Consider the following 11,192-nt stretch of genomic DNA (forward strand, 5'->3'; position numbering starts at 1 on the left):
TCCCTTCAAGTTTGAGCTTCAGACTCACATTCTGGATGGTTCCATTAAGACTCCGCATCATCATCTCTACACTGTGCGCTACTTCCTGGGTGTGTCTCTGAAGATCCAATAGGACAGCAGGATCAATGGGAGGGATGTCTGCTGGTCTTCGTGACAACCCACGGCTTCGGTAGATGGGACCCGAACAGTCAGCTGACAAGAAATCATCATGAATTTGGATGAATAATATACACAAGTAGGTCTGCAACTTAAGTTTATTTTCCACTGATTGTCTGGTTAGAAAAATAGTAAAATAATGAAAAATGTCTATCACAGGTTTCTCTTGAAGAGCCTGTTTTTGTTCAAAGACCCAAATCTGTCATGATTTAAACAGATAAAATCATCAAATCCTCACATTTGAGAGGCTGGAACCAGCTACTGCTTACATTTTATTGCTTGATTAATGACAAATGATTAACTCATTGTCAGATTGTTGAGTTCTTTTCTGTTGACTGACTAATAAATAATGATCATGATGACTCATTTAAGCATGAACACATGCAAACCATGAACAGGCACAACATGTGTGTAGGCACAAGCTAAAATTATCTCCTCACACAAGTTTTGCTTAAGGAGAAAAACAGACAAAATGGCACACACACACGAGTAACTGAAGAATTAGCCTATTCCCATTTAAAGGTTTCCACCTCTGAAAATGACTCCTGTCAAGCTGCAGCAGGACCTCAGTTATAAATCCCTGCAGTCTAAACAAACTCTGAGTCATCCATCCTAATTGAATCAGCAGGTAGAGGGAATGAGCTGCCACAGAGGGCATATTGACTGTGTTCCTGTGTTTAAATTGAGTGGCCAGTTTAGCCGATGCTTGAATCCAGAGGGGTTTTTCTCTGAGTGAAGGGCGGAGGTTCAGTGTCTCTCTCCTGGAAAATCTGACAAGACAGATGACTGCTAATGGAAAGGCCGGACTGGGTCAACCTGCTGAACTTACAGAGATGATTTAATTTCTGAAATTGCAGTATATGTGTGACCTTTTCCAAAACTGTCTCTGTTTCTATTTCTGTGGGGCTGAGTCTCTGCTGCTCGCTAAAACACAGACTGAGACTAATTTAATCCACCCGGGACATGTAGGAAGATGGAGTAAGCCAGGGCAAAGTGAGCGTTCGTCACAATTTAATTATTCATCTAAAAAAATCTCAGAGAGGGAGAACTCTAAAAATGATAAGCCTGGTTGTGACTAAATGAACAAAACTGAGATTTTCTTGTTTGAGAGAAGGTTTCTCTAACCAAGAGTTGAGCTTTTAACGTCCTTCAAATCGTACCACAGTACACAGGACAACCAGCTGCTTAAAAAGTTATCATTATAATGCAGCATTGTACAAACAGTGGTTCTTAACCCAGCCTTTGCTGAACTAGCCTCAAAACTAAAACCTGTAGAACAAGAGAAAGACTCAGAGACATTCTGAGTACAACGATAAGCTGTCAGATAGCAACATGGTCTGATAGCTATCAGACAAGTTGCAACATTCTGATGCTGTTTGTTTGTTGTGTCCCTCATGTGGAGCAGATGCCTGAGCAGACAGTGGAAGGTTGTTTTCATACCATGTATGTTCTATATCCACCAGGGTGGGAAATTAGCTCCAGCTTCCAGCCAAATGCTGCTAAAATATTAAAGTGGCTGCTAGATTTGCTTTACTCAGCAGCCAAAAAACAATGGCAGTCTATTAAGGGGATGGTAGATTTTGGAATCCAACAGCCACAGTGGCAGGTGGACAATTTCCAATACTTTCCAACCCTGATACTCACTGTGTGCTATTGTTAAAATTATTGGTTGTATAACATTAGCACTGTCATTAAAAACCCCAGTTCACAACTGTGATCATTTTTCATTCAGTCTAACCAACAGACTTCTCTCTAAGGAAGAAACCTTAGATTTTGACTGCAATGAATATGAGTTTAATACCTGTATAGTTTTCGTTACGTCAAAAGAGAGTTGATGCAAAAAGTACTGCAAATACCCACAGTCGTCACGTTAAAATCTACTGTATGATCAAAAACATACGTTGTGAAATAAAACAAAAATGTAACTGATAACTACAAAATAAGACACATCAGTTTTAAATCACTAAATCTGGTACAATTCACCCAGACTAGCTTAACTGAACAAAGCTGCTGCATTGTGAACACTGCAGGGTGGTGGATGACTCATGTAAGCAGACACAACATTTCATTTGCTTAAGATAGTGCATTGATTCTCCATTACTTCTTATGGTTTAGACATGACCAAAGTTATGCATAAATGATGAGCAGCGGCTGACTGGGACTGGCACTGGAAAACTGGCTGTGGATCTGTCTGCAAGTCAGACACCCTGCACTGCAGTTTCAGCACCGCTGCCTGTGAAAATGCTATTAACCCACTGATATGCCATTTCTGACACCTCCCTCTGCAGAGGAAAATACAAACAGTTCATCTGGTGGAGCCTCCTGACCCTCAATATAACGCAGTTATGAAAGCAAGCTACATTTATACACTAAACACATCCTCTACATCTGCACATATACTGCACGCACATGTTCCTTCAGCACTAGTCAAAACCAACACAACAAAAAACATGTCATGTCAACATAGATAAACACATACGTATATACAGCACATGAAATTTATGCACACTTTCTCTGACAAACTAAAACAAAAAAAACTAAACAAAACTAAAAAAAAACTACCTCTTTGTGTGCACACATACCTAGAGTTCACTTCAAATTATTAAGTTGAACTTCTCCTAATTGGGTTATGAATTACAATAATAAAAGACCAACAAAATCACTTTATTTGTTTAAATAAAATTTCTTGAAAATTAGTACTGTACTGTACTGTACTGTACTTACAGTCACTGCAGTCCAGACTGGGCTTGGAGCTCATCTTGATTTTCTGCTCCAGATTCTTGGTAATAAAGTTAGTCAGGTCACCCTCATGGCTAACCGTCCCCTCTAGCTCCAGAGCCGAGGAAATTGTGGCCCGTCGGCCCTCTGACTGACCACCTCTGCCCCCACCCCGGGCCCCTGAGCCACCTGTGGAGAATACACCAACATGAGCTGAACAAAGTTGTAAAACATTTATGATTGAAGCCTTACTCAGTATAATTACAATTTTCAAAACTTTCTCTGTTAACATGTTGCTTTACGTGCTCTTATCAATGGAAAAGAAGACAGAGATAAGGAATGAGTCAAACTGCAGCAAACAAAATCAAACAACTATTTACCTCCACACGCTTGGCTTATTTCATCCAGGCTCTTGCTGTCCTGCATCCCTCGCACGTTGCGAACCCAGACCTGGGCCATGACGTGGGGAGGGCAGGGGATGTCATCTGAGGGAAGAAGAGGAGGTGGGGGAGAGGAAGAGGACGAGGTGCTTGGACCAGGGGCTGAGGAGGAGTAGTGTCGTGAGGACTAAAAATTAGGTGAGGAGGTGAACAGAGAATGGAGTCGAAGAGGAAGTGAAGAAGAGAAGTTACATTATGGCTTATGAAATGACGCTGCCACATCCTTATGAAACTAGACCAAGAGGTACACATTTTTGCTGTTGCTCATAACCCCTCTCTTCTCTTTGATGAACTGCTTCCTGTCTCACCTTCGAGTTTAGCCATCTGGCAAATTCATGAAAAATTTACTGTTGAATGTAGTTGGTCAGCGTGTTGTAGTTTATTTGAAGCCCACTAAAGTCTCAATTTTGAGTCTATTCAAAAGCAAGCAGTCTACAACTAGGGCCTGCCCCCTGACAGTTAACCAAATGTTAGCTGATCAGGAACATCATTAGTCGGCAAGATTTCATTGGTCGCTTAGTCACAGATAGGGTTGGGTCGGTTCTCGGTAATACCAATTCGGTTCAGTACTCTGTCTTGGACCGGGGTTTTTTTTTTGAGACCGCATACTCCAGGCGGACCTCCACAGAGTCCGCCCGGTAAAAGTGGATGTCCGCAAGCCCTGTGCGCGCAAAGCACGACCGCATGGACTCCGCTCCGGGCACCAAAAGACTGCTCGGCATTTATTTTTCACATCGCGGGGATTTTTCACGGACATTTTTACACAGAGTCCGCTCTGCTTATAGTACGCCCGAGTCTGTGGGCACCTGTGTCTGCCTCTTTGCCAAGTGCACAGTGAGCAAGAGAGAGAGAGAGGGGGGTGGGGGCGGGGACTGAGCTAGGGGGTGCAAGTGCGCATGTGCCGAGGCCTCTACTGTAGCCTGGAGTTTGTTTAATAGTGACGGGGAGTCGATAATGGCGGACAATTTAGTCTCAAAGAAATCAAAGAATGCGCCACTATGGCAACACTTTGGCTTTGAGCCAGACAAAGGAGGCAACCCTTGTTTGCACTGATTGAGTAAGCTGCAAAATTTATTTGTAAGGAATAAAAGAAACAACTTGTTACTGTCACTCTGTTGTCCTAAGGTCGTTTTTTATTTTAAATGAGTCAACTGTGCCCCCAAGTGGCAAAAATCCGGTATTACTGACTTGATGCGTTTTTTTGTTTTTTTTTACAAAAACCGGACCGTTTTTTTTTTCTCATACCAACCCAACCCTAGTCACAGAAAGAAAACAACAACAACAAACAAACGTGAAACCCTATTAGGTGTCTTGAAAGGACAGACACAGGAAGTGGCCACGCCCAGCAGTCAGACAGGAGTCAGGTTAATTTCCAGGGCTGGTACCTGTGGTTATTCCACAGGCTAGTTAATAACATGTCGGGCAGGAAATCCAAAGTGTGGGATCATTTTGAGAAGGTGAAGGACGAACCCAAGGTGATATGTAAACTCATCTTCATCGGTCGACTACAAACATGACGCATCATCTGAAACATGGAAGTAGCTGCATGCCCATTAGCCACTTAGCACAATCATTACTGCTTCACCAACAGTGTAACAGGTGGCTTGCTCAGTGTGTGACGTGCACTTGTAGATAAAATATAGGCCTATATTAATGAAGGTTCATTAGTACAGTTTTGTATTTCTCTGTAATCTGGCACAGTGTTAACAATGTTACTGATACTATTTTTTCGCACGCCTTCAACTCAAACCATTGTGTTGCCCCACCCAAAATATATAATTAAATAATGAAATTAATATGGTAAACATGTGGGCAACTAGTGGACTAATGACCCTAAATGACGACTATTGGTCGACTAGGAAAATTCTTAGTCAGGGACAGTCCTATCTACAACATTTACTTGCACTGACCTCAGTTCAGATTGTGCTCATTATATCCTTTGACTGTTACTCTCTTTTAGTCCCACCATGCCCTCCACTCTCTCTGAATCTTTCTCACATAACCCAATAAAGATGAATATAATCCTACAGTCCACTCACCTCCACCTCTTTTCTCCCTCCTGCACACTGATGAATCCACTTCTTTTCATTTTTCTCATCGTCCTCCTCATCCTGTTTCTCCTTCTCTCCATCTTCCTCCTCGTCTCTGCTGTCAGTGTCTCCATCTACAGTTTCTGTCTCTGTCTGATGTGTATCTGTGGTGTCAGGGCCTCCTCGCTGAGACGACTCTTTGGAGTGTGCTTGCTGTGATGAGTCCCGTAGCAGTGCTGCACCAGGAGGCTCAACAGTGTTAGAGGCCTCATGAATGTCTGTGTCTGTGTCTTTGGAGCCTGAGTCTGAGTCTTCAGAGTCTCCTGTGCATGTGGCAGCAGGGAGGGAGGGGTCTGTCACATTAGAGGTGTGTAACGGTAAACTGGATGTTCTTCCATTATTGTATGTCTCTGTGTCCAAGCGGCCATCGCCATCGTAAACTCTGTTTTCCACATCTACATGACAGGGCACTCTGCTCCCCCCACATTTCACCGAGACTGGAATGTGAGGGCCGTTCTCTGAAGAGATGGGGGTCACAACCCCGTTAGCTGTTTCTGGCACTTCTGTGCCAATCACAGGGGAGAGACTCATCCCTCCACCTGCTGGCGCAGAAAAAGAGAATGTTATAGGTTTTTAAATCTGTGTTTGAGCCATAATTCAGAGACTGTCAAAAGGGTTTTACCATGCACCACTGCTTACTAGGGCTGGGTATCATTATAGCTGACCTGTGTCAATAGTGAGTTTTGCAACCAAAACAATGCTTGTGTCAACTTTATTTGGGGACTACAGACATATTTTAACCGCTTTTCCTTACTGGATAGGTGTTAAAATAAAGGACTTCGCCCAAGTTAAATATAGTCTGATCAGGAAATATCTGAGTGTTTTTATTCAATGGTACAGACACATTTCTGTTGGTACTCATTTGTTTATGGGCTTAATACCCAGCCATGGCAGTGGGCAATATGGATTAAATCTTCTATTATGGTACACATCATTTTGTGCAAATGGTAAACTAGATTTTCTGGAATTTACGGAGTACAATAACAAGATAGAAATTTCTGCTAAGTTAATTACACATATGTAAAATCGAAGTAAATAATCACATTGAAGTTCTCCAAACTCAAGTTTGCGATAGGGCAGTCCTGCTCACTGGTTTGTAACATTGTCAGCAATTGTCTATTAATGCAATCTCAGAAAGGGAGAACTGCCATGGTAACCTCTATGGCACAACATCTGACTGCTGACAAATATTACCTCACAGTATATATCATATTGGTGGTTTGTCTCTGAAATGAAGTAGGGGAAGTGTTGGTGTAAACCATAAAAATGCAGCCTATATTCTGAGGAGGGTCTGTGGTGCAGACTGATCTACACAGATGTGCAACATTTCAATGCCGCAGTTTGATATTTCACTGGTTCATCCTCAGCATCCACCTCTGAACGTCACATCTTAACCCTGGGTCTGTTGACATGAAGTCTGTAACTAAAGCTTACAATTCAAAATAAATAAAACGTCTCTGTATACTATGATTTTCATCGTCCCCAGGCTTATAACAGCAGGTGTTGTATGGGACAGCTGTGCCACTTATGGGTTATTTTCAGTTAGGAGTGAAATGACGTAATTTAAGATTGATTAGCTTAGCATTAGCTTACACACCAAACTAACTTAGTGCTAACACTAGCTTGCATTGCCTCCTTCAGACTTCACGCAAACAACGCCCGAGTTGAGTTGACGTCCGTGGACAAAGACTACGATGCATAACAGACACACAGGAACAAAGAAATGAAGAAGACATTAGTAACTGCCGGTCAGCGTTGAGGAAGTTCATGCACTGCTGTCATTAGCCGCCTAGCTAGCTTACTGTTAACATTAATGTTGCTGAACGGCGTTAGCGCAGTACGGCTAACGTTAGCTGTCCAGGCCTTTAAATCACTATGTTTCCGTATCTCGCTCGTTGTTGTCTCACACCGTCGCATGACAAAGGGTAATTAATTGTACGAAATTATACCTATCTATCGTTAAGGTCATACAACGGTGCAACAGAGCTTAATTTATTAAAGAAAACACTCACCAGTTCAGTTCCTGTTCAGAAAAATGTAAGCAACAACCGTGTCCGGTGTGAAAATCCTTCCCCACAAGCATCAACACAACAGTTCCGCCTTGCAAAATATAAGCGTTCATACTATATAAGCTTCTTTAAAATGTTAATGATATTAACACAACAATATATCACTGAGTAACAGATTTATTTCAATAAGTAAATCAAATTTTACCCTAACCTACAGGTCATTGTAGTCAGGGACTGCTCTTTACTTGTCAGAGGAGGGTGGGGCTGGGGTGTGACCTACCCTGAGGGACTGACAGAAAATGCATGACCCTCCCTCCACCATGAATTCGTTATTAGACTTTTAAAGTTGTCTTTTAAAATCAGTGGTGAAATAATACAAAATAGAAACAATGAAGTTTGTGCATCCCTCCCCTAAGCCAAAATAAAAAACAGAAGTCCCTCCCCAGTGCTTAAACAATTATTTGACATGCCTCCTCCTTTCTGCACCACCCCCTCATAAACAACAAACAGTCCCTTAATTCGTATTTAAAACAGACCTAAATGTTTCCAGAGCAGTGCTGCTTCGTGCTGAGAAACATTTAACTCCTGAACCACATATTATAGCTGTGTGAGCTGTGTTGTTTTTCTCTATCCATCCACACCATCACGGTTCATCCTGCATGTCTCTCTGTTCTCCCACAGATGGAGACAAACACCACAGCCCCTCAGGCAATAACTTACCCAAGCATACAAGTTGCATATTGGTGATTTCATAATGAAAAATGAAAAGGAGAAGAGCTTTCTGATGGTCTGACCTCCTCGTCAGGGCAGTTAACAAGTGGCACATGAATTTCCTCAAACTAAATGTGAAATACTGAATGCCTGTCAACCTTAAGGATATCATGTGTCTGTAAGGATGCTGTCTAGGATGTGTGTCATGCTGGACAATGTCTCCCACTCACTCCATGCTGTGCTGGTCAAACACAGAAGTATATTCAGTGATAGACTCAGTCCTCTGAGGTGCACCACAGAGCGCCACAGGAAGTCATTCCTGCATGTGGCCGTCAAACCTAACAACTCCCTCAGCATGTCAGACACTCTGAGTCAACAGACTGGCACTTGGACTTAAGTCACCCATCAGCAGTTATAATTCCTAATTTCTTTATTATATTTCAACTGTGCAATAAAGACTTAAAGAAACAATAATTATTTAACTGGTGAAATAATTCACTTGTAGCAAAATGTTGTCCACTTATTTAACTGTTCAATATTCTTCCCACTCTTGAATGTATATTTAACATATGTTGCATGTATTGTATATTTATACATTTCATCTTATTTGTACTTATGTGTATAATGTGTTGTACATTGTAGCATTATATGCATACTTTTACATTACTAACTTTACCTACGACTTTAATACATTGTAATGTAGCAAAAGGCACATATTTTTATATTTTTTACACACTTTACATACTCAGCACATTAAGCACATTTTAAAATTTTCAAAGTTTTACATACTTGTGTTAACACTAGAGCATAATGTACATATTTTATTTTTACATTTTGACATACTTTATACTTCTTATTTCTACTTCTATAATTCTCTACGCTTTATATCAGAGTGACTTTAAGGTATCACAATCTCCCCATGGGGATTAATAAAGTATTTGTATGCTTTTACAGCAATGTCATAAGACGCAAAAATCAGTGTCTCCTCGGGTATCTTTGCCATGTAATTTTCAGTTACTGGCCCTCAGCAGTCACTTCAAATCATCAGCACACGCAGTGTTGAAAGTGTTGATTGCATACTGTATGGCAGTCCCTTGAGACAGACAACTAATTGTTTCGCTGATGCTATGGCACATCACAACACATAGCAGTCTTGTGCTCAACTTGTCACTTCACTGATAACAAAATTCAAATTCAAAGCAACAGCAGGGGCTCATGCCCTGAAACACTGCAAAGAGAGACCAGTAAATCATTTCTGTTGGCAATATAATACTAAACAATCTCCCACAATTTTCAATGAGACTAATATAATTGTTATTGGTATCAATATAAATCTCTTCTCATGAAGTCATACTGTACTCACAATGTCATCTTACTAGTGGGTGTTTTATTATTCCCATCAGTTCCAGTCCTCATTTGAAAAAAAGTTTCCTGTCTGTAAAAGGACAATTGGGGCAAATGTCGCACAGTTGTGTCGATTCTTGTTAGCTGCAAAACGGCTGCTCTTGTTTTGCCTCATAAACCATTGATAGATTTGAGAAATGTGTTTGAAATTATTTAAATTGATGGTGAAAAGACTGGAGAGGAGGTTTAAATAATGAGAAGGTTGGTTGGTTTCGCCTGTTTGCCTCGAGAGCGGAAGCAGCGTCTGTGGCTTTTTTAAACCTTTGACTGTGGCCAGAAATGACAAACACTGCTGCAGAGGAGCAGAGAGGATTCAAAACCACACTGTCACCACATCTGAAGATTCTGTAAAATTTCTAATCCACTCCATCCACCCAGGCCAGCTGCTCCGTCTCTCTTGGTGCGGATTTGGCAGTTTTACCCCATTTGTTTCTTCTTTTGTGCCAAACATCAAAGCGTTAGACGTTTACCTAAAGATAATTAAACCTCTGAAATAAGCCTACAGTTTCCAGGGTTTCCCAATAGAGCACCCAATAACCACTATGACCTTCACCAGATATTTTTTCTTTTGTGAGGAGATTACTGTCAGCTTTCCTAACAGAGAAAATAGCTGCCACAAGAAAGGCAACATTTAGGGAAAATGGTGGATACAAAGCAAATTGAAAGCACGTGCCTTCAAACAGATGTGGTTTTCTGCAATAAAAGCTGGAGACTGCATGTTGCACATTGGCAACTGAAATGACAGTGAGGGCCAATAAATCATAATCCTATAAATTGTAATTATTAATTGCATCCCAGTTCAGAGACAGGTCAGACCTGGGATGAACCTGCCCCTCCCCAAATAATCCAGTTTATCCTCACAGAGAACAAAAGTCATCAACTAGCAAATCCAGGAGGGTGCCCTCAAAAGGCAGACATGGGTATAAAACAGAGAGAAGGTGCACACACTCTGAAGTCCAACGCAGTCTTTTTGTTTCAAATGCTACAGATCAACATTTCAGCATATTTTTTTTCTTCAAACAAAAAGGCATGTATCAGTGGTAAACTCAATTCAAGGAGTAGTGTGTAAGATTTGCAGGGATTTAGGGGCGTCTAGCGGTGAGGATTGCAGTTTGCAACCGGCTGAAGCTTCTCCCAGTTAGGATTCCTTCAGTTTTCATCATTTAGAAGATTTTAACTGGGAGCGTAATTATCCACAGAGGTCTCTTCCCCTCCAACACAAATAGACTGGGTGATTAAAACTGGTAAAAACACTGAATAAAACAGTTTCACATTAAAAATCAGTGTTTCTCCTCTGCTGTTTGGCTCATCATTGCAGACCGACTGTTAGCCCGGCACCTGCTCATGTGTACTCACCTTTTTTCTCACATAACATAATGTGTACTCACCTTTTTCTGATCCAGATGTTTAGGAGGTTTTTACCATGAGCTGAATTATCTTCTCCAAAAAAAAAAAAAAAGGACAATGTAATTTAAATGTGCAAAAACACAGAATAAAAGAGTTTCACATTACAAATTAGTGTTTGTCAGACACTGTTTGGCTTGTCTGAGACAGGCCACTAGCCTAGCTGCTAATGTGTGCTCACCTTTTTTCTCTGATAACTTAAGATCCAGACATTCGGGAGCTTTTTAGCAGGAGCTGAATTATTTGCAGAAACAAACAGA

The 11,192-nt window shown here is 41.2% G+C and overlaps 1 protein-coding gene across 2 annotated transcripts in view; it reads right to left on the bottom strand.

Annotated features, from left to right (window-relative positions):
* The window catches only part of borcs6 (BLOC-1 related complex subunit 6), a 12,700-nt gene extending 5,127 nt beyond the window's left edge, over nucleotides 1–7,573 (bottom strand). The window contains exons 1-5 of one of the 2 annotated variants that reach the window (XM_033629487.2): nucleotides 7,417–7,573; nucleotides 5,354–5,946; nucleotides 3,255–3,441; nucleotides 2,881–3,063; nucleotides 29–192 (exon numbers count right to left, since the gene is read on the bottom strand). In XM_033629487.2, the coding sequence (XP_033485378.1) occupies nucleotides 29–192; nucleotides 2,881–3,063; nucleotides 3,255–3,441; nucleotides 5,354–5,935 (1,116 nt within the window). In that variant the 5' untranslated portion in view covers nucleotides 5,936–5,946; nucleotides 7,417–7,573. The remainder of the gene's footprint in view (nucleotides 1–28; nucleotides 193–2,880; nucleotides 3,064–3,254; nucleotides 3,442–5,353; nucleotides 5,947–7,416) is intronic. The other variant, XM_033629488.2, reaches the window with a different exon arrangement.
* Between the last annotated feature and the right edge of the window lie 3,619 nt (nucleotides 7,574–11,192).

Source organism: Epinephelus lanceolatus, chromosome 8 (assembly GCF_041903045.1).
Source record: "Epinephelus lanceolatus isolate andai-2023 chromosome 8, ASM4190304v1, whole genome shotgun sequence".
Taxonomy (NCBI): domain Eukaryota; kingdom Metazoa; phylum Chordata; class Actinopteri; order Perciformes; family Serranidae; genus Epinephelus; species Epinephelus lanceolatus.